The 23251-nt window shown below is 52.7% G+C and overlaps 1 protein-coding gene across 9 annotated transcripts in view; it reads right to left on the minus strand.

Annotated features, from left to right (window-relative positions):
- Nucleotides 1-23251, minus strand: part of SGSM2 (small G protein signaling modulator 2) — a 38405-nt gene that overhangs the window by 9001 nt on the left and 6153 nt on the right. For 4 of the 9 annotated variants that reach the window (XM_086686335.1, XM_086686334.1, XM_086686333.1 and 1 more), the window contains exons 3-17: nucleotides 11250-11412; nucleotides 10817-10978; nucleotides 10436-10503; nucleotides 10192-10337; nucleotides 9721-9855; nucleotides 9072-9196; nucleotides 8604-8671; nucleotides 8236-8396; nucleotides 7939-8065; nucleotides 6213-6347; nucleotides 2453-2606; nucleotides 1587-1651; nucleotides 1355-1500; nucleotides 740-868; nucleotides 348-530 (exon numbers count right to left, since the gene is read on the minus strand). In XM_086686335.1, the coding sequence (XP_086542461.1) occupies nucleotides 348-530; nucleotides 740-868; nucleotides 1355-1500; nucleotides 1587-1651; nucleotides 2453-2606; nucleotides 6213-6347; nucleotides 7939-8065; nucleotides 8236-8396; nucleotides 8604-8671; nucleotides 9072-9196; nucleotides 9721-9855; nucleotides 10192-10337; nucleotides 10436-10503; nucleotides 10817-10978; nucleotides 11250-11412 (1967 nt within the window). Of the gene's footprint in view, nucleotides 1-347; nucleotides 531-739; nucleotides 869-1354; nucleotides 1501-1586; nucleotides 1652-2452; nucleotides 2607-6212; nucleotides 6348-7938; nucleotides 8066-8235; nucleotides 8397-8603; nucleotides 8672-9071; nucleotides 9197-9720; nucleotides 9856-10191; nucleotides 10338-10435; nucleotides 10504-10816; nucleotides 10979-11249; nucleotides 11413-13150; nucleotides 13356-19598; nucleotides 19621-23251 lie in introns of those variants that run through there. The other 5 variants (XM_086686338.1, XM_086686337.1, XM_086686339.1 and 2 more) reach the window with 4 other exon arrangements.

The raw sequence follows: 23251 nt of genomic DNA on the forward strand, positions 1-23251 counted from the left end.
CCTGGGACTCGAACCCAGGCTGCCTGTCCCTAGCCTTGAGATGTCTCTACAAGGATGGAGGGCTTCCCTAAATCCTGATATACCCTTCTTTCCCTTCTTGTCCATTAAAACAGAACATAGTTCACTATCTCATTTTATTCCTGCAACACTCAGAGAAATGGGCAGCAGGGGGACAGTCACCCGGTTTTTCAGTAGAAGAAAATGAGACACAGACACATTAAGCCATTCTCCCAGGGCACCGGTGCCAGTGACTACTAGAGGTCGGGCTGGTGCTCAGGACTCCATGTTACTCCTATAAAACGCCGGTGGCCCCTGCCCCTGGCTGCCCCGGGTCCCGTCAGGCTCACGTCATTGCTGATGGTGGAATCTCGGTGGATGAGGCGCTGCACATGGCTGTCAATGCTGCTGCCCGAGGAGAACTTGGTGAGTGTGGCTGGCTGCGCGTCCCTCTCCCGCTGCCTCACTGCCACCTCGCAGGCCTTCCACTCTGCCAGCACCCGCTTGTACCTTGCTGCCACTGCTGAGTCCACCTGTCTCAGAGCATACCGTGACCATGGAGGGAGGGGTGTCCTGGGACAGCAGGGGTGAAGACTGCGGGGCTGCTCTCTGCTAACATCTTCCTGTGCCATGTTCCTTTCTGTCTGGGAAGGGGCCAAGGCTTCAGGGGTCCCTCCCTGGGGTCCCCTGGCTCAGCTCATCTCCCTATCCCCACGGGAGGTGGGGGGGGGGGTCCCCTTACCTGCTCCATCTCCTTCTTGCTCATGCCAAACTTGTAGTGGCCAAGCAGAAAGGGCCAGACATCCTTACGGATCTCGTGCTGCACACCTCCATAGTAAACTTGCCGTAGCAGCTCCAACTCCTTGTAGTTCTGTGGGACCCAGGAGGTAAAGGTCATATAGCCCCCATGGTAACTGCGGCCCAGCTGGGTGGCCCTATCTCCATCCATCCCATGGAGAGCTAGGGCCGGGGCAGTGATTCAGTCACTCTGCTGAAGCCCAGACAGACTCTGCTTTGGGAGGGTCACATCCTCCCTGCCCCAGACTACAGCTGGATGAGATCCAGTTCAACCTCTCTTCCTTCCAGGATAGGCAACGGAGCAGAGAGGCAGAGATTTGTCCAAGATTTCAGAATAATGTGGAAGCAGACAAGAACCAGTCCAGTCCCCTTCCTATGGAGACCCACAGACCCAGCTGTCTGACCTGGGCCACTCCAAGGCCATTGGTCCTGGCCCTACTACGTTTTACCTGAATGCCCATCTGGTCTATGCAAGCTGCTCCCAGAGCAGGCTGCTCTGCACTCACTGCTGCTCCCCACCCCACCCCGGCCCCTAGCCCTGGCATCCCAGAGTGTGCACCTTTTCATCCTTCTGATACTTGCTCCACACGTCCTTGGTGAGGCCCCCGGAGGCTCCTGGGGGCCGGGCAGGCGGGATGATGCTGTGACGCACGAGCGCTGACAGATGCGTCCTCACCGTGGACAGGTGGCGGCAGTAAGCCAGCCCTGTGGGGGCAGGGGAGCCAGAACACCGTCAAGTGGTGCCTCCCACAGCCCCCACCCCTCACGACCCCACCTCACCCTGCACTCACAGCCGTAGAAGGCCCGGGACACGATTTGCCTCTTCATGCTCTCACACAGCAGCCTGAGGGGCAACCTGTGGAAATAACTTGGTTCAGAGAGGAGGGGCTACGGCCCCTCTGGTTGGGGGAGGTTGAGAGAGAAGGACATCCTGTGTGGGGGACAGGTAAGGTGCTCGGGCAGTACGAGGAGCAGGATCCACAGCCCAGCGACACGTCTGTGGGTTCCCTGTGTCTGGCAGCCACCCTAGGTGGTGCTGCTGGGGACCCAGCCTGGCCCCAACCACCCAAGGGACCTTGAGCAACTAACTTCACTTCATGTTAGTGAATCTGGGTTTCCTCATGTGAAAATGGAGAGAACCACCTCAGGTCATTAGGAGTAACAGGTAAAAGAGAGCACCTTGCAAAAGCATCAAGTGCTGGCAATGTGACCTGCACACAAATGCCATTCACGCACCATTCCTGGCACCTGGCAGATGCCCAGATATCTGGTGTGTCCTCAGATGTACAGCCTGATGGCAGAATCTGCATCCACATTAGGAAGGGGAGCTCGCAAGTACTGCGTACCTACCGTGGTGCCAGGCACAGCTCTGGGCACTCGTATGAGTCATACACCTCATTTAATCCTTACAGGTACCTTACGAACCAGGTGGTATTATTCCCATTTTACAGATGAGGAAACAGAGGCTCAGAAATGTAGAGGCCCACAGAGACTCAATAACTTGCCAAAGTCACATAGGTAGCAGAAGTGAAATTCGAACCCAGGTCTGTCCAACTTGAGGCCACCCTGTCAGACAAGTGACATAGCCCTGAAGGGCAGAATGCCCACACACAGACACACCCACAGGGAGCTGGTGTTCTGGGCCCTGCCCACTCACCGGTCAGGGACACGGCTGCAATGGCTGGGGGCTGCATATGGGGAGCTGCTGGTGGAGCAGGAGAGGCAGGAGGGGCCCTGGCGGCACAGGGCCTCCAGGTGCCAGGTTGGCAGGCCGGGCCCAAAGCCCTGCATTTCAATCATGTCACCAGCATCTGAGGACAGGAAGGGGGCCCTGGTCAGGGCCTGGCAGGCCTCGTCCCCCAAGCACCCTGAAGCACGCCCACCTCTGTGCCCAGAGCTGCAGCACGGAGTCACCCGTTGGTAGCAAATCCATAGGGTGGTGCCTGCCTGGTGCGGAGCCCAGAGATGGAAATGGTGGAGTGCCTGACATTTCCTGCCCTCCACCTAGTCTTTCTGCATGTGGGTAAGTGTGTCTGTTCTCTCCAACTTGCTAGCAGCAACGGAACGAACGCTTGCTTTTCTAGAGGGAGAAGAAAAAAGAGAAGGAACGAAAGCCTAAGCTCTCTAAAACACTGCTAGCTGGCTTGGCTTTTGAGGATTCAGCCTGGTTCTCTTGGACAAACTCTGAGATGCGCAGGAAGGTGCCTGCAATCCTGCATACTTTGAACCTCTCCACACCTGGAGTCTCCCCTGATCAAAGCTCCTAAGGATCCCGGAGCCACTTGTCCTGGTCCCCAGACCTCACCCCTCCGAGGATTCTAGATCTTGTGGTTAAGGAGGAGCAGTGCTCCCCTCCAGGCCAGGTGCCCCCACTGCCAGCTCACATGGGTTCGTCCTGAGTTCTCCATCCTCGCCTTGCCTGAATTTAGCATGGTGGCCTCCTCCAAATACACAGGTGAGCCGGCAGGAAGAGCAAAATTCCCGGGGCTGCCAGGCCACTGAGGAGGTGGTGGCTGGGCACACAGTTCCACTGTCCAGAAGAATGTGCCAGGTGCAGCCTCAGAAGATGGTTCCTTGGACGCATCTACACCGCCAGCAGATTGGGCCAGCTCAGCTGGTCTGAATCAGAACTCAAGACCCTTCAGAGCTCCCAGGGCCTGAGTGGGGCAGAATACCGCTCATAAGGGGTCTCTGGCAGGTCCAGTGAGTCACAAAGATGAAGCAAAGTGAGGGCAGAAAGTGTAAGGACCAGGAGATGACGCCAGGAGGGAGGGGGAGAGCACAGAAGAGGGAAGAGGAGGAAAGAGAGACATGTGAAGAGACTTTTCAAGTAGCTTTTTTTCCTACGAATCACAGCCTGGGCCCTGGCCCTGCCAGGAGTCTGGAGCAGACCTAGGACTGGTTTTTGCAGGAGCCGGACTCCAGCTCTGGGTGTGCCTTGGTGGGGAGGGCTGAGCTGAGCCCTCTCCACTCCCCTCAAAGGATGCCCTGTCTTGGCCTGAGGCTCTCTTCCCAGACCCACAGCTGGGATTTTTGTAGATATTTGGCCCTTCAGCTCCACCAGGAGGCAAATTAAGGGAACATATTTGGTATAGGGGGGCTGCGGCTCTGGGAGTGAGGAGTTGCAAGCCATGCCCAAAAGTGGGAAGAGGGAGGGGATAAATGCAGGTGGGATGGGGCAGGAGCCCAGCTCATGCCCCTGCAGCAGGCAGGAGAGAGGCCGATCGTGGGAGGGGGGCAGGAGCGGGCCCAGCCAGGCAGGCAGCAGGCAACAGGCGGGAAGGTGGGGGCGCCACAGGTGCAGAGGATGAAGGGGGGGGGCACACAGGGAAACAAGCTCATGCCCAGAAAGTAGGGCCCAACCAAGGCAAGACTCCTGGGTCAATGCTCTTCACCTTAATTCTCCAGGAAGGAGCTGAACCAGCCAGCATTGAACACCACATCTCTGAATTAACCCAGTGCAGACAGCTGGAGCTCTGGAGTGACTGGGTGAGGGGCAGCAGGCTGGACATTGGGTGGGGGGAGGGGTCTGCTGGGCCAGCTTTGACTCTGACTCTCTCCTCTGAGCATGAGGAAAGTTTGAAGCAAAAACAATCAGGGTGGTTGAACCCCACAGCCCCTAAGACTCCGAGTGAAAGGTGCCTGGCCTGGAGCAGAATTAGAGTGAACAGCATCTCTGCTCTGTGGGGAGGCAGCAGGAAAAGGAGGAGAGGTGGGGGAGAGGGAGGAGAGTCTGGACACCCGCCACTTGAATCACATGCACAAGTCAAGCATGTCGCAGGCCTGAGAAGCAACGGCTAGTAGAACGGACTCAACAGTGTTGTCATTATGGACTGGGGTGGAGGTGGGGGCTCCCACGTCAAATCCCCAACCACCTGCCAATTCTCCTCTCATGCCTCCTCCCCTTTCCCAAGTACTGGGGCCCAGGAGCTGCCTACTGGGTTGGTCTGGCTCCTGAGTTCCCCAAGAGGAAGCCCTGACAAGCCCTGAGGCCTCGGGTCCCCATGTACATGGAGGCTTCTCTGACCCTGGAGGCCCTAAGACTAGTCGGGGACAGGCTTCCTGGTGCCAAGTCTGCCAGGACAGGGCCTCTGCTGGGACCCCCAGCCTAAGCCTGACATCAGTTCCTGGGGATCCCTGTCCTTCTTGGCTCAGCCTTCCCAAACTGCTCAAAGTCCATTATCCCATAAATAAGCATCAGCCCCAAGCCCAGGTTTGCAAGGGGCCAGACGGCAGTCTGTCTGGCTCCCCTGCACTCCTGCCCGGGCTGGTCTGTGGGTCCTACCAGGAGGGCTGGCAGGGAGGTGCAAGGGCAGGCATGTGGTGGGTAGGGGGCAGCTGGTAGGGCTGTGCTAAGGGTGTGCTAAATGTGTGCTAGGCCATGGACTTGGTTTCCCAGGAAGGGGGGAGACCCATGGCTGCTTTGGTGGCTGGGGTGTCACATATTCTTAGATACATTCTGTAGGGAAGGGAAAGGGGAGAAGAAGTAAATTCTGTGGCATGGGAATGGGTGGGGACAGGGAAGTTCCCCTAAACTCCAAGAGAGCTGGCCCTTCATAACCAATTTTCCCTTGAGCATCCCGGCCTAGCCTTCTCAGGTCCCCTGGCCAGTCACTTTCTAAAAAAAGAGCAGGATTCCCTCTCTACCAGCCTAGCTCTGTGCTAAGAAAGATGGGTGGTACACAGAGGAACAAATGCTGAGGGGCCATGGGCACTGTGCTGTGTCATTTACAACGAAGGGACCTCTGTACCTGTGGATTCCGGGCTCTGTGAAGGCAGGAAACACCTATCTTATATCCCTGGCACATTTATTTCCAGATTTCATGCTGAAGCACCAGGCAGTACCTGCCGGAGCCCTCAGCCCTGCTGGGTAAACCCACCCCTAGGTCCCTTCCCGTGGTGGCTCCAGCACCTCATCCTGAGCCACAGGACTCATTCGTGTGAGCTATCCAGCCTCCACCCCCCCCCCCCCAAGAAGGGGCCTGGTGCCCCTATCCTGTTTCTGTCAAGTCAGGGACCAGAGGTCCAGGGCTGAGGGTCCAGCCTTCCCTGCCAGCAGGGCACAAAGAGACACTGCCTCAGGTTTGCCAGCATGACCCCCTGGAGTGGGAACAGTGCTCGGAGAGCCATTCAGGGCTCCCAATAGTCAGACCTTCCTAGCAGACGATCCTCCCTCTCAGGCATGAAGCCCTCTCCTTACACTACACCAAGTGGGGAGCCCAGAGCCACCTGCTCTTTGTACCATCCCCTCTTTTTAACGGCACCTCTTTCCACCCTCCCTGACCTGCCTCCTGATGGGGGACCGCCCTGGGTACCAGTCCCATAATGCCAACACTGCCGTCCGAGCCCCTGCGGTGGGTGGCAGGTGGGCCAGGGGGTGGGGCGGGGCAGGGCAGGAGAGGGGCAGGGATAAAAACCTTTCATCGGATTGGGAGCTGTGAGGTTCCGCGAGCAGATCATTGAGAGCATCGCGTGCAGTTTATCCTCCTCTTCCTCATCATCGTCCACCGAGGCCGCGCGGCTGGCCGCTAGGTGGTGGTAGTTAATAGTGACTGCTCAAAGAGAACAGCGAGAGAGGCAGAGGCATGAGGACCCTGGTCCAGGCAGGAGGGACCAGACTCCCTCCTTATGGGGAGGGAGCAGAGTCTGGGTCACCTGGAATCTGCCTGGCACGGAGAAGGGGATGTGGGATGGAAAGCTCTCTGGACCATTTATTGGGGACAGTATGGAAGAAAGTGAGGGAAAGCGGCAGCTCCAGAGCTCCACTGGAGACCCTCTCTAGGAAGAACAGAAGACAGAACTGATGGGGGAGCAAGGGTAGTGAAAGACAGGGACCAGTTGGGACAGGCAGGCGGCTCAGGAGCTCCCCAGCCCTGGCCAAGGCTGGGTACGACTGTCGGCAGATGGATCCTGATCATTCTTTAGCTCGCATCACGGTCAGGCTAGACCAAATTTGAAGATTACCCAAACCCCCTCTTCAGACTGTAAATCCAAAGTTCTCCAAGGTTTGCCCTGAGCTGCTCTTGAGGAGCCTGAGTCACTCGGCTGGGTTTCAGCTCCTGGGGCCCTGGCTTGCCCTTTGGGGAAGCAGTCCTTGAAGCAAAGTGACCAGAATTGGGAAATGCCAAGGCTTAAAGAGGGGAAGCGGAGACTAAGTAATCTAAGCCGAGCAACAGCCCAAGATTAAATGCCAGGTTTGCAAACACATTCTAACACAAGACATGACTCCTAGTTAGGTACCTCTGGAAGGGGAATCCCCCCGTCTTGTACCCTTCAAGCCTGTTGGGGCTGGTTGTGCCATGGCTGTGTGTTAGCAGGCTGGGTAATCTGTCCACTAATACAGAAACAACTTGCTCACAACTTATTGGCACAAGTTGGGAAATTCAGGGAGCAGGTGGTCCAGCTGGCAGCAAATGCTCCACACTGGTAAATTCTCTGACCTTATCCCCACGATTGGCGAGTCTGGCCTATAGGGCGTACCAGCACTCAGACCAGAAAAGAAACTCTGGTGTCACCAGATACCTATGCACAGGCCCCATGGGCCCAAAGGTGTGCAGGCAGGGCAGGACCCATGAGCGCCAAGCCACCTTTTCAGCCCCCAAGTCCCCAAGGTCCCCCAGGCAGCTCCAAGTTTCACCTTCTTCAGATGCATCCCTACTCCAGTTAAAGCTCTTCTCATCAGTAGCTAGTTTGAGAAGGGCTCTGGCTCTGGAGGAGTCAGTGAACAATTTGCACCGTCCATAAAGAAGCACTGATTCTGCACCCAGGCTGCCTTGTGGAGGTCAGGTTGTGGGCCAAGGAGGAATGTAGAGTTCTCCATCTTCTATTTCTGGTCTCACCACATTTTTTTTCCCTTGGGGCAGGGAAGGAAAGGCTAAGAGGATACTGTACAATATCGGCTGAGCCAAGAATCTTGGGGTAACGAGGCGGAGGAAGACAGCTAGGGGAAGAGACAGGCAGCTTCTCAGAGGGATGATGTGCAAGGGATGGTCTGGGGAGAGGCTGAGTAATGAACCCCTCCTCTCAACCTGGCCTGGTCAGTGAGTGGACCCTGCCTGTAGCCCCTCCTGGGTCTCACTGTACTCCCCTACCTCCCTGAGCATCTTTCTCCCTTCCTCCACGGATGAGGCCTGGGATACTCACTGTGCTCGTGCCTGTGGCCGGGGTAAATGATCCGGAACACGTAGTCTGTGGCCCTCCCGGTGCCCATCTCCTCCACATCCACAGTCCGCATGCTGCTGCGTTTCCGTAGCTTGGGGAACACTTTCCCCTGCGGAGGGAAGGGTGGGTGGTCAGCCTGTGCAGAGCAGAGTCTGATCCAAGGTCCCACCCAAGGCAGCCTCTAAATTGGAGAGGCTTTCCTGGAGAAAGGAAGGAAGGTGAGCAGAGAACCCCCCTCACACATCCCTTTACTCCAGAGTGTTCCAAGCCCTGAGGTACCTTCCCCTGCTGGGTCCAGAGCGGGGGCTCTAGCTGTCCTCGGGGCAGAAGTCCATTCTCCAGGCAGGACAGAAAGGACAGCAGGTGTCCTCCCTGTGGGAAGTGCAGTGGTGGCCTCTGGATGCCATCCTGGCTCACCAGCACGAGTGTGCCGCCGCTCTCTGTGGGGTGTATGTGGGCGAGTGAGGCTGGGCCTCCCTGAGACCTCTTGGCCATCACCACAGCCCAGTCAGCCAGGCCTCCCGGTTAGGTGAAGCACGGGGATGACAGGAGGAGGATAGGATATCCAATGGGCCATGCACAGCATGTGGCTGGGAGAAGGCGGTCTTTTTCCCCTCAACCCTGTACCCAGGACAAGGGAGGCTCACTTTGCTGGTGGCAGTGGATGCAGACAATCTGACTGAAGGGCACAACCAGGGCATAGTCCCAGTAAACGCTGGAAATGAACCAGATTGGTGTCACTGTGTCCCAAGACCTGTCATCCCGCTTTTTTCATCTCCCACCACCAATACCTGTGAAACTACCCTGAAGACAGGAGGACCATAGCCGAGAAGTGACCTCAGCCAGCCATGTCCCTCTGGGCCCCGTGCTGTCATGGCACAGAGCCCGGCAGTCTCAGCTGCCTAGAGCTTGGCTCAGGCAAACCTCTTCATGCCAGGCCTGGCTTGATCTTAGAGAGCTCTCTCCAGGCAGCCTATTCCTGCAGTTCTTGGCATCAGGATAAGGAGTGAGACCTGCCTCCTGGAGTAAGCTGAGTATGTCCACCCACCTTTCCCCCCAGGCAGGCCCCCCCCAACCCTTCCCTGGCTTCTGGGAGGGAGTCCCAGAGCCCCCACCTTTTCTCCAGCTCGGAGTCCCCCAAAGTCCCGTTCATGAGTTGGTTGGGAGTCCATTTCAGAGTTAGGCTCTCTGCGGACTGGTGCAGGGAGAGGTAGCCAGGGACAGCCTCCATGTCCTCCTTCTAGGGGGAGGAGACACAGCAGAAGGGAGAGGTGATAAGGGGTCAAGGCTCCCAAGGGAGGCCTATGGGAAATAAGCTCCAGGCGGGAGCTGGGGAGGCTGATCTAGCATAGTCACAGGATCCTGGAATGGAGGCCAGGAGGAAGTAGGGGAGAATACAAGTGACATGTAGATGTGGGCACCTCCTCTCCCTGGCTGGCCTGGTGCTGCTACTGGTTCTGTCTTGTTAGTCTCCTGGATGCCAGGTACATCCTGGGCCAGCCATCCTGTTCGTCCTGTCTTCTGGCTGCCATTCCCACTTTTGGATAGCCTGGTTCTCAGTTATCCAGGGCAGATGACATTCCTGCCTCCTGCCAACTCAAGGCTGGGCACAAGGCTTGTGAAACTGTGAAGTGGGGGGCAGGGCCCTTTCTCCCCCTTCTCGCTAGTCAAACCCCTGAAGAACGGGACAAACGTGACTGGAAGGTTCCAATCCTGGGGCCTTCAGGAGAGGGAAAGGACGGGTGGGCATTAAAGTTTTCTTACTGGCTGCACTAGCACGTTGTTCTTGCCGTAGAGCAACCGTGTTCTTGAATTCTGGTGCAGGGACTCCACATACTCGCGGGCACAGGCAGCTAGCCTGTCCTCTGATGCATTGCCACTTGAGTGCCGCTTCCGAATCTGTGCAGAAAGGCACGGCTCAGCCCCCAGCCCTGGGAATCAGCCTCAGGGAATGTTAAGATTCCACACAGACCCTCTAGCTGACCCAGGGGTCCACTCTGTCCTGGGTCTGCTCTTGGCCGCCCTCTTCTCTCCAGCCATGGACCATTGGTGCTCCTGGCATTTATATGTTAAGTGCCAGTGTGGATAAAAGGCTCTCCTGAGGTAACCAGTACCTTGGTGCATCTCCAAGGCCCAGATTGCGTCTGCAAAGAATATGGAGGCCAAACTGCCCTTCCATACAGGCTCATGGGCATAGCCTGGATAAGTATGAGGGGTGGGGAGAGGGATACCTACTCCTAGGGCTGGGCGCTTTGCAGGGGAGTCCTGGCGATTAGGGGGACCCCGGATACGGTGCCTCTGGACTAGCTCATCAGCAGAGGGGTCAGTCCAGTAGTGATCAGCAGTCTTGAGCTTGGTGTACTCCAAGGCACAAGGTCCCACTGTGAAGACAGGGACAGTCAGCTCACACGGTGCCCCTTTAGCACCTGTCCCTCAGCCCCCACTAGCCCAGCACCAGCCTCTCTGCTCTTAGGCTCACCTAGAAGAGAGGCCAAGATGGGGCCAAATACAGGATCTGCCAGTAACGCTTCCTTCTCGTAGTACTTGCTGCCAGGGGGAGAGACAGACAGCAGGACTCATTCCAGGGCAGTCAAACTTACCAAGCAGGGACATCTCCACAAAGACCACATTCATGTGAATCACTAAGAAGTGAGTACATAAGGACTGAGCTCTTTGTGGGGTGCCTGGTGTGGTCTACCCAGGTGGGGTGCCTGGTGTAGCACCCTTTGGGGTGCTAGAGGGGAAGACGGGGCAAGTCTATAGACTATTGTGAACAATCAAGCCTGCTGAGGCGTAGGGGTGCAGGGCTGCTCAGGAGGTGGGCCCCAAGGAGGGGCTGCCTGGGGGATGGGGCAGTCACCTGCAGTTTTCCACGAGGTACTGCATGACCCTGTCCAACACTTTCTCGATGAGCGCTGTGCGTACCCATATGTGTTTTAAGGCCTGTAGGCTGAGAGCCGGGGCCTTCCCGCTGGCAGAGCCCTGTCTCCGCAGGGCATCCTGGTTGCCCGCTGAGGGTTTCCTGCAAAGAAAGTGTGAGGGCTTGGGGGTAGGCCCTGGACTGGTGGCATTGGGAGCAGAGTTTGGTGCCACAAGAACCCAGAGGACTAAAATGAGGGGTTGAAGTGGGGGACAGCGCATTGTGTCTAAAAGGAGCCAACCCCCACCCTTAGGCTGGTCTTTCACCCAAGGGGCCCGGCAAGAGATGAGCCCAGGAAGCCAACCTGGGAAGTAGCAAATGCCAAGTTCAAAAAGCAGAAGAGAGGGATGGGAGGAGCTGGCCTGGGGCTCACCTGCCCTCTACTTGTTGCTGTAGCTCCTGTACCTTGTGGCAAATCTCCCCAGCCACTGGGCATGTCTTCCCCACCTTGGTGAACAGGGCTGCCATCTTGTCACTGCGCAGGAAGCCGGCAGCACGGCGTCTCAGCTGATGTAGCAGGCAAGCCTCCACTGCACCTGAGCCACAGAGGGAACGAGCACCTGAGCCCAGGTGAGAGGGGGAAAGGGAGAAACACTCCTCTTCCTCATACCGATGGAGAGCAGAGGGGCAAGGGCGGGCTCTGACCCATGCAGGGATGAGGGGGAGGGGTTTCAGTCTGAGGCAAGCCATGGAGACATACCCTGACCGCCTTCCAAAATTCCCCTCCCAGTCTCTCTGCCCCTGGCCAGGGTGGACCTGCAGGGGCTGACATGCCATACCGTCCCTCTCCCTGTCCCTCGCCTGGTGTGTCCATGCCTCCTGTATGCAGCATCGCCCCTGGGACTGTGAGGCCCAAAGCTGCCAGTCCGAGTGGCTCCTCACCTGCCCACGAGGGCAAGCACGGACTGCACCTATACAACAGGGACTGCAGGGAGCACAAAGCCCAGCAGCCCTCCTGGAAAGCATGGATGATGTGGTTGCTAAGGAACAGAGCTCTGGGAAGGAGCTGAAATATTGATGAGGCCACTGCAGAGATCAGACCCAACATCAGCCCCTGAATTATTGATGAGCCCTGCAGCCAAGAGTGAGAGGTTTCTATTTCCCATGCTGGGAGGATTTCCCTTCACTCATTCATGTTTTTAGGGGCTAGTTTTATTCTCTCCATCTGTATCCTGTAGGAAGGGCTTGGTGGGAAAGGGCGGGGAGTTGCCCTGGTATATATAGAGCCTACAAAGATTAGTATGTGAGGGGGCGGTGCTTGGCCATTATCAAGGAGGGAAAGCCCTAGAAAGGGGAAGGGATTTGACTGTAGTCACACAGTGGCAGAGCCAGGACCATGACCCAGGACCCCAAATCCTAGCCCAGACCCTTTCACCTTCTCCAGGTATGTTGGGGGTGCCACAGGTGTGAGGAGGGCTCCCCTCATGTCACAGGTGCTCTTTCTGCATGGATTGACAAGTGCTGTGCTGGAGGGGGGAGTCAGAACAGGGTCTGGAGCTTAGCATGGCCACTCGCTACCCCTAGGAAACGTGGGTGATAATGCTCTGGGCCCACTGTCATCTGTGAAATGGGGCTACTTAGGATTGGCGTGAAACGTTACATGAGATGAAGGGCATAAAGCCCTTGCACAAGTCTGGCACACGGGAGGCACTCGGTCTTTGCCGGTGCCTGAGCCCTCAGCCCTTTTTGGCAAGATCCTATTCCACAGTTAAGCTGCAAGGGCTGGGTTTTTACAAGACCTCTCCCTGGCAGGAAGGGGAGAGGGCACATTAGAGAGAGGGCCGCAGGCTGTCCAGAGGTGGGTGGAGATGCTATTCTCTCAGGAACAGGGGAACTGAGGCCCCTCAAGTCGACTGTGACTAGTGCTGTTAGAATATGAAGCCTGAGCTTAGGAAACGACCAGTGACCCTGGGCTCTCACCTGGTTTTCGTCTTCATTTTTAGTAACTGGAAGGCAGTCACTGCTGTGCTATAAGGGCTTTGTCTGGCCTGCTCCTGTACTGAAGTCAAGAAGTTGGAGAGAGTCCCTGGGACCAACCTGCAGGCCAGACCCAGTGAGAACACCCCAAGGGAGGGGAAACAAAACAGGACCCTCCTCCTACTTGTTTCCTTCTGGGCTCTTCCCTGGTTGGGCCTCAGAGGACTTTATTTTACAAGGCACAGCCTTTCCTTCACAGCACGTTCATACACGTATGTGCACATGTGTATACAGACGTATCTACATATTTACTTGTATGGGGCATGTGAGGGAATCTCTGCTTAAATGTCCACATACTCTACTCCATGGCTGTCCCCTTGGTCTCTGGAGGTCCTGTGTGGCCCTGTGGTACACAGGTGAATGAGTCCCAGTCTCTTGGTCCTGGGGCTGCAGCGCCTGTAGGAAAGTGGTGACCGTTTCCCGGGATTGTATGCCCCATTCAGAGTGCTCTGGAGAGAAGCGGCACTGAACACAGCCAGAGTGGCAGCTGGTGGCACCAGTCCTGCAAGGAATCATGTGCCTCAGTGATGTGACTAATTGCTGGCATAATGAGACATTAGCCTTCCCACCTTCCCCAGGAGACAGCAAATGCAGCCAGGCTGGGGAGCCTGGGAATGGCAGGGAGCAGCACTCCCATCCCGCCTGGCCTCACCCACCCTCTCAGGCAGCCTCTGAACACAGGCATTAGGGCTCTCTGGGGTGAGTGGAGGCATTCCTCAGCAATTACTGCAGGTAGAGAAGCCCAAACATCACGCCTAGTACCCTCCTGCTCACCCCACAGCCCATACGTTCCTTCTGTGAAATGCAGGCAAGATGCCAGGCAATGTCTGGGGAGGGAGAAATCCCTCTCAACTCTCTACTTTCCAAGCAAAGTAAATGATCCTCTATGCCAGGTATATCCTAATCCAGTTCCATGGGCTCCTTGGCCAGTGGCTGTTCAAACTACACTTGTTCTTTCCCATTCCCACAGGGCTGTCCACCGCAGAAAGTCAGCACGCGCAATGAAAAATACTGTGTGCAGCATATAGGCAAGACAGTAATATGATGATAGTAACACTAACAATGATCGAGAATTGAGGGTTTGTGGGTGGGCTTCTGGGCCTTCCAAAGACCCCCAAATATTGCATACAAAATTGTTGGTGTGCTCCAGTATGACTAGGTGAGTGCTCTTTGTCTGGATAAAGGATCCAAGATTTTTAGCTTCTAAAAGGAATACATGACCCCCAAAAGTTCTAGAATCCCTGCTCTAAGACTTTTGGGTTGCGCTGAACCACAGATGGTTCCACTGGTCGAAACTCAGAGATGCAAGAATACTCTCCCTGCCCCACAATGTACAGTGCAACACCACTCAGAACTCGGTTGCAGAGCCATCAGCCACAAGGCCCAACTCTCCTGCTGCCCTCAGTCTCCAGAGAGGGCCTCTCACAGACTGTCAAGCACCCTTTCCCAGCAGAAACCAGCCAGAGGCCCATGTCTCTCCTCTCCTGACTGAAAGCCCAGAGCACCAGGCAGAACTCCAGCTCCTTATTCAGCTTTCTGTCCCAGACTGCCACCATGACCATTCCCTAGGGTGGAGGCCTGTGGCAGGAGATGCCAATCATGGCTCAAGCACCAAGTCAGCTGAACCTCTCCTCCTCCTAAGTGAAGGTTCAGGAGCCCCTGTCCCACTGGGTCCTGGTACCACCCACAGCCACTCTGGATCCGCCAGAAGAGGGGTGAGATATCCCTGACAATATCCAGCTCAGTGTACTAATTAATAAAAATCAACACTGGTTTTGGTCATTGGTTGGGGTGGAAAGGTTTGGGTAAATGAATTGAAACAGAGAAACAGACATGATTCAACAAGCATAACCCTCTCACCCCTCACCTTGCTCTTGGAACTTTGGAGTCATGGTGCCCTCTCTACTCTGTCATCCCATACGACTGACAAGAAGGCCCAGGGAACTGCAAGAACTTTGCTGTGGACATTTCCTCTCCCAAAAGGTCTGGTACTATCTACCAAGGGAAAAGCTGGGAATTACAAGCCCAGACTAGCCCTGGAACTTTCCCTCACCAGCCTCTGATGTGCCAATAAAGTCTGTTAAGCTATGGGGCTTAACAAAGGCTAAATGGGCTGGAGAGCCCAAGTGCTAACAGAATCCTAAAGGGCCCCTCCCACAACTCCTTACATACCAATTTAACCATTCCCAGGAGTCCAATTTAGAACAGAGAAGACACGGGTAGATAGAGATGGCAGGGACCCAGGAAGTTACTAAATCTTCTCAGACCGTACTGGGAGGAGAGCTGACTGGCACCACTCCGGTGGAGGTAGGGTGGCACTGTCTATCACCATTGCAAATAACCTCTGACCTTCTTCTGAGAATCTAGCTTACAGATGTAACTGCAAGAGTACTTAAGTTACAACAGCAAAAGACTGGAAACTATCCTCATGTCCATCAATGTGGACAGGTTAAGTATACATGGGGCATTCATACAACAGATTATTAAACAACTCTGCAAAAGAATGAGGATGTTTTCTAGGAGCTAACAATGAAAAGTCTCCGAAAGCAAGATGCAGAACACTATGACTGGATACCTTTTCATTACAAAAAGGGTACGTGGGCAGTAAACAAAGAATGTAATTTCTTTTATTAGGATAAAAAACTCTGGAAGGATATATAAGAAACAAAAGTGGTAGTGGTTACCTGTGTGGGAACAGGTAAGTGGGGGGCAAGTGGGTAAATGGCGGCAGGAAAAGGAGTCAACTTTTCACTGTATCTCTTCGGTACAGTTTTGATAAAAAAAAATTTTTTTTTACATTTATTTATTTTTTGAGAGACATAGAGACACAGAGCACAAATTGGGGAGGGGCAGAGAGAGAAGGAGACACAGACTCCAAAGCAGCCTCCAGGCTCCGAGCTGTCAGCACAGAGCCTGACGTGGGGCTTGAACTCACAAACCATGAGATCATGACCTGAGCCAAAGTCGGACGCCCAACTGACTGAGCCACCCAGGTGCACCTGTACAGTTTTGATTTTTGAACCAGGTAACACGTTACCAATTCAGAATAATAACAAACAGGTGACCATCCAACCCAGATACCATGATTCTATCATGAGACGATGTTAGAGACTTTTTCTAGCCTGCGAAATCAAAACTCACAAAACTCAGAAAGGCTGGGTCTGTCCATGGGCACCCAGTCCTTCACCAGTTCCCGCAGCATTCCTCCCAATTGGCTTGGTTCCCCACCCCCACAGGAATACCTGGGCTCTGCTTAGGGAAGCCACAAGTGATCTGAGCTGGGCAAGGACCAGAGAAACAATTCAGTGGGCTAGCACAAGCTGAGATGTCACAAGAATGGACTAAAACTGGGGTGCTTAGGTGGCTCAGTTGGTTGAGCGTCCGACTCTTGATTTTGGCTCCGGTTGCGATCTCATGGTTTGTGAGTTCAAGCCCGCATCATCAGGCTTTGTGCTAACAGCACAGAGCCTGCTTGAGATTCTCTCTCCACCTCCCACTGAAAATAAATAAAACATTTAAAAAATTTTTAAAAATGGACTAAAACTATGGCTGTGCAGCACACACAGCAGTGATTGTTGAAGGGTCCTCAGCCAGCCTAGGGAGCCTCAGCAGCAACCCTGGCTATCACATACATACCTATGTTGAAAGTTGTGCTCAGCAGCCCAGAGGCCTGGTAATAGGGGGAGCCACTGAATGGCCTTCAGAGAACTAGGCCAGTTGGCTGAGATATAGGGACACTATATCCAGAGTTAGCACAGCCTAACAGGAAGGCTAAGCCCAAGGCACTGAGCCAAGAAGGGATGGTAATGGGAGGAGCAGGTGTGGAAAGTAACTCCTGCTCCCCCACCTCTGCCGTCTGCCATCTGTGCAACGGGGGAGTTCGGTTGTAGTTGCCATAGAGAACCTAAGCGAGGAAAGTGCAGGGTGGAGCAGCTAGACAGGTGGCTGCTTTGGGTCCTGGAGTTTTGAGGATACTACTTAGAGCAGAATTTTTATTTTTATTTTTTTTTATTATTTTTATTTAAAACAACTTTTTAAAAGTAATCTCTAGGGGCGCCTGGGTGGCTCAGTCGGTTGGGCGGCCGACTTCAGCTCAGGTCATGATCTCACGGTCCGTGGGTTCGAGCCCTGCGTCGGGCTCTGTGCTGACAGCTCAGAGCCTGGAGCCTGCTTCAGATTCTGTGTCTCCCTCTCTCTCTGTCCCTCCCCCTCCCCCACTCACACTCACTCTTTCTCAAAAATAAATAAACATTAAAAAAAAATTTTTAGTAGGAACTTCTTCCAACTGCTAATGGGAGAAGTCAGTGTATTGTATGTAGCAGATGAAGTGGGAAGGGCAAAAAGGAGAGGCAAGGCATCATCCACCGCTCTCCTTCCCACTTCCCTGGCTGGCTATTTCACCCATGGATTTGTAACAGTTGCTTCTACCTGGAATGAGCATTTGTATGGTAACTAGAGTACATTTTCTCTCAAACTGCATTAGTGACGCTGACTGTTTGCTTCAGCTTTTGAGGGCAGTCAGCCTTGTTCAATGCCCTGAAACAAGAAAGCAACTCTCCCCTCCAGACTTTCATTAGGAGGAGAAGGCACTGCTCTGATATTCCAGAAAGCAGCAGGTGAGGGAAATGAAATTCCTAACACATACACCTTTCTTCTTTGCCCTGATGGAGATGCAGGGCAGAATCTGAGTGTATAGTGCTCACAATGGCTTCCCACGGACCAGGCCAGCGTTGGCCTCACTCAGTTCAGCAAGGGGTTCACTGTCTCCCGGAGTATCTCTGGCCACCAGGAGTCCACTGTTTGGTGACGTGAGCTACATCTCCATAAGGGCCAACTGTTCCTCAATACCTCACACCACAAGGCTCCTCTCCTAGGTAGGCTACACAGATAGACCCATTCCTGGGCAGCACAGGCTTTGGAGCAAGACACATGTGGGTTCAAACTCTGGCTCCTTTCCCTATCTATTTGACTTGGTCCAAACCACTAAATCTCTCTGAGCTTCAGCAGCAACTGGGAAAAGAACAGGTCCCATCTCAGTAGGTTTTGAGTGACTACAAGCCACAGGCTATGCAGAGGTGCAAAAGGCTCCTTGCTTTCTTCTCGAGTACACTGAAGGTGATCATGAACATTGGTGCTTTCTTCTCTGCACCTCATGCCCATCCCCTGCCTTCTCTTCTGTCTCTCCAGATGGGCTGGCTATGTTCCTAAGGCCACCTACACACTGGGTTCCAGCCCCTTTTACCTCTCAAGGACATCATTCCAACAAACATCACTTCTCTTCCCTGTATCTTTAATATTTCCCTATTAGATACTACCCATTTGTACATAAACATAAAAAAAAAAAAACCCACCTACGACCAATACCACCTCCCTTGGTCCTATATCCCCCATTCAGGTATTGAACCATTTAGCTAGTCCCCTTTATGTAAAATTTCTCAGGACAGTTGTCTATACTCACTTTATCTCTTCCTCTTCCCATCCGCTCCCCCTGGTTTTCCAACTTTCTTTTCTTTTCTTTTCTTTTCTTTTTTTTTTAAGTAGGCTTCGCGCCCTTCACACCCAGCATGGAGCCCAACACAAGGCTTAAACTCACGACCCTGAGATCAAAACCTGAGCTGATATCAAGAGTCAGACGCTCAACCAACTGACTGAGCCACCGAGGCACCCCTCCTCCTTTAAAAAAATCATTATGGGGCACCTGGGTAGCTTAGTGGGTTAAGCATCTGACTACAGCTCAGGTCATGATTTCATGGTTCATGAGTTCGAGCCCTGCATCAGGCTCTCTGCTGTAAGCACAGAGCCACTTAGGATCCTCTGCCCCCTCTATCTGTCCTGCTCATGTGCTCTCTCTCTCTCTCAAAAATAAATAAACATTAAAAAATAATCATTATGGAAAATTCCAAACATATACAAAAGTAAAGAGGACGAAAGAATTAACCCCATGTACCCATCACCTAACCCAAACAATGGTCAAGTCATGACCCATCTTGTTTCAGCTGTATCACCTCCAACCACTTTTTCACTTATCCCCAGATTATTTTGAAGTGAATTTTAAATATTATATATTTTTATCTATAAATATTTCAGTAGGTATCTGTAAAAGATGACTCTTTGAAAAAGATGTATATAATACCTTGATTGTACCTACAAGATTAATAAAAATTTCCTAATATTATAAAGGTTCCCTGATTGAGTTCCTAGAGTTCAAATTTCTCTAATTATCTAGATACTCCTCACAGAATCATGGATTCTCAGATGAAATCCTGGAGAAGGTTCTAGGAGACTTGATGGGGAAGGTTTTAGGGTCACTTTTTTTTTTAAGTTTATTTATTTTGAGAGAGAGAAAGAGAGAGAACAAATGGGAGAGGAGCAGAGAGAGAATCCCAAGCATGCTCTGCACTGCCAGGACAGAGCCAGACTTGAGGCTCGAACCCACAAACTATGAGATCATAACCAGAGCAAAGATCAAGAGTTGGTTGGATGCTTAACCGACTGAGCCAGGCATCACTTTTTTTTACAAAAATTCAAGTGTAATATATTTTAGTTTCAGGTGTGCAACACAATGATTCAACATTACTCAGTGCTCAGGATGGTAAGCGTACTCTTAATCCCCTTCACCAAATTCACCCATCCCTGCTCCCTGTAGGATCACTTTCAAGTACAAAGAAGAAAGTTTCTGTGGGTCATTGTGGTGGTGATGGCAACATTTATTGAGCACCTGCTGGCTCCATGCTGTGTGCTTTACCTGTGTCACTCCTTTAGTCCTTACACCAATCTTCCGGGGTAGGTTCAGAGTTCTTTGGGGCTGCTGTGGCCATGGTCACACACTTAGTGTCTCAGCTACCGATCACCACCATATGCCCTCAGCTTTGCTCCAAGACAGGGTGAGAGGAGCCACTTCCCCAGAGGGCCTTCCTTCCTACTGGATTGTTTCCAGATGGAAGGCAGAAGGCAGATATCCTGAGAGTGAGCTGTTGATTCAGTATGGGTGGGAAGAAGAGAAAAGGAATCCCTTTCACTGAAAAGAGACAGACCAAAAACTGCCTGGAGCCTGAATCTCAGAATGTGCCGAAAGTATCTCTGGCTGCAACATCTCAGGTGAAACGCAAATCTTTCCACAGCACCTGTTTCTCACCCAGCTCATTAGCATCTCCTTGCCATACCCCAGAGGAGCTCACCGCAGCCACAGCCGACCTTCCAGGCTAACGAAAGCTGCTTAGCAACAGGGAGCGGGTGGTTAATAAAGCCCTGATGCCGTTCCCAGCTCCATAGGCCCCACCCCTGTCTCCCATTTACAGCTCATCTTTAGCCTGAAGCAACAACCCTCAGGTTGAGGATCTAAAGACCGGTGTGGGGAGAGCTAGGAACTGGGAGACTGAGGGGCAGGGCTGACTTCCCCCTGGGCTCTGATCCCAATGCCTTCTGAGGAGAGGAGACATTGAGAGTCTGAGAACCTGCTGTGCCAGGAACCTCTCTGTAAACCTGCTCTACCCACCAAACTTTAAAATCCAAACTCAGGGGGCGCCTGGGTGGCGCAGTCGGTTAAGCGTCCGACTTCAGCCAGGTCACGATCTCGCGGTCCGTGAGTTCGAGCCCCGCGTCAGGCTCTGGGCTGATGGCTCAGAGCCTGGAGCCTGTTTCAGATTCTGTGTCTCCCTCTCTCTCTGCCCCTCCCCCGTTCATGCTCTGTCTCTCTCTGTCCCAAAAATAAATAAACGTTGAAAAAAAAAAATTTTTAAATCCAAACTCAGCACCCAATCAGAATAGAGCACACAGAAATACTGTGGAGGCAGCCACACCCAGACATGAAAGAAGGGCAGGTCCAGAGAAATGGTGGCTTCTCTGGTGCTCCAGGGTTGATGCCTGAATTACTTCAGGAAGAGAGCGAATGAGTTCTCTTAAAGCATGTGTATTATTATTTTGAATGCAAAGTTGAAAGGCTAAAGCTGGGACAGTTTGTTTACTTTAACCTTGAGTTTCCCACAAACAAAAGTTAAAAGCACCTTGCCCTTGGGGAGAGGGGGTGGCAGGAGATATCAGACTATACCTGGAGGTTTAAGAAGCCACAAGGAAAACAAGGAGAATTTGATTCAAAAGTCTTTACATTTAAATAAAAATTTCAGGGGCGCCTAGGTGGCTCAGTCGATTTAGCATCTAACTCTTGATTTTGGCTCAGATCATGATCTCGTGGTTCATGGGATCGAGCCCCACGTCAGGCTCCTCACTGATGGACATGGAGCCTGCTTGGGATTCTCTCTCTCTGTCCACTCCCTCGCAATGCATGCTCTCTCTCTTTCTCAAAATAAATAAACTTAAAAATAATAATAATAAAAGTTTCAAAGACCATATCATGGAACAAAATGCAAACTTGACAAGACTTTTTAAAGACAAAAAGGTGGTATCAGTGGTAGGTTTGGGTTTACTCTCCAAGCCTCAGCCTCTGCCTGTGGGAGTGGGCAGTCACATAGGCCAGATCCTCTGACAGCCATGCTCTGTGGTTGGAGAACAGCACACAGAGAACCACTCCCTGCCAACCAGGGGTTGCCAGCAAAGCTTCCACACAAGATTTCCTCACAAGGTTTCTACCTATAGGAGCCTGACCAGCTTCTGGACAAACAGGTTTAGGAACAACCACAACACACACACGTGCACACGCAAGACACATTTCTTACCAGTCCTGGGAGTCTCCCTCCTCCTGTGGATAATAGGAACAGGGGTCTGGTGCAACTTTCCTGGGTTTGCCCAGGGTCAGGACTCAACTCAGGGATTCTTCAATTCCCTTTCTAAGGCTCTCCAGGAAGATTCTGTTTCCAGTTCAAATGTCTCTATTCTAAGGAAGCTCAGAGGAGCTCATCTTGCCGAGGCCTTGCCCTCCTCTGCCAAGAACAGAGGGGCCAGGGCAGAGTAGAGGGGCCCAGGGCCTCAGTACTGTCCAAACTCCAGGAAATGTGGCTATTCTGTGGTTGATCCAGCCTCCACAACCTCTGCTCTGCTCACCTCTCTCCTCATCTTCCCTGCACTCCAATTCCTTCCAGAACAAAGCTGGATTCTGAACAAGGCCAGGACAATAGCACAACCCAGTCAGTATAAGACTGGATCTACTTTAGACTAGAAATTCATTTCAGAGCATTTGCCCAGGGGTGAAGGAGACCGACATATTAGAATCTCCAAAATGCCAGAGGGGTGGAGTTTTCCATCAATACTTACCTATTCTTCCCTGCCTCTTCCCAAGAATCCCTGATTACCATTCTACTGTGTGATGCATGTAAACGGCTTGCAGACAGGAACAAAGTTTGATAATCACTGCTTTAAACGTATCTTATTTTGAACCCAAACTGGGATTTACCTCACCACCGAATACCAATTTTGACGAAGCCTAAGGATTCCTTTTCCCTGTGGGCTTGACTTAGCTTTATACAGCTTTATACTTAGCTTCACAGCCCCTACTGCTAGCATTCTCCTCAGTGTATGCACCGAGCCCAAGGCAGGGGCAGCCGACTGGCAGAGGCTCAGAGATGCCTTTTGTTTGGCCCACAGATTTTTTAAAAATGGGAATTAGTTGGGGCATCTGGGTGGCTCAGTTGGTTAAGCGTCTGGCTTCAGTTCGGGTCATGATCTCAAGGTTTGTGGGTTCAAGCCCCACATCAGGCTCCATGCTGGCAGTGTGGAGCTGCTTGGGAGTCTCTCTGTGTCCCTCTCTTTCTGTCCCTCCCTCACACGCGCTTTCTCTCTCTCTCAAAATAAATAAATAAACATAAAGTATATAAAAATGGGAAATAGTTGGGGTACCTGGGTGGCTCAGTCGGTTAAATGTCTGACTTCGGCTCAGGTCATGATCTCACAGTTCGTGGCTTCGAACCCTGCGTCGGGCTCTGTGCTGACAGCTCAGAGTCTGGAGCCTGCTTGGGATTCTGTGTGTGTGTGTGTGTGTGTCTCTCTCTCTGCCCTTCTCCCACTCACGCTCTGTCTCTCAAAAATAAATAAACATTAAAAAAATTATTTTAATGGGAATTAGTTATTAGCCTTTAAAAATTGGGGAATTTCAGAGGTGCCTGGGTAGCTCATTTGGTTAGGCAACCAACTTTGGCTCAGGTCATGATCTCGTGTTTCGTGAATTCAAGCCCCACACTGGGCTCTGCAGTAACAGTTCAGAGTCTGGAGCCTGCTTTGGATCCTGTGTCTCCCTCTCTCTCTGCACCACCCTGACTTGTGTTTCTCTTTCTCTCAAAGATAAATAAATAAACATTAAAAAAATAAAAATTGGGAAATTTCATATAAAAACCCAGACTTCTGTCTTCTCTTAAGAAAAAAACAAAGGCCATGGCAAGCCTGGGCTGGCATTCCTGCAGGAGCTGAATAGTGGCAAGCAATATTCAGTCCATCCCAGTCCCCACCACC

Source organism: Puma concolor, chromosome E1 (genome assembly GCF_028749965.1).
Source record: "Puma concolor isolate L17-30 chromosome E1, mPumCon1.1.hap2, whole genome shotgun sequence".
NCBI classification, from domain to species: domain Eukaryota; kingdom Metazoa; phylum Chordata; class Mammalia; order Carnivora; family Felidae; genus Puma; species Puma concolor.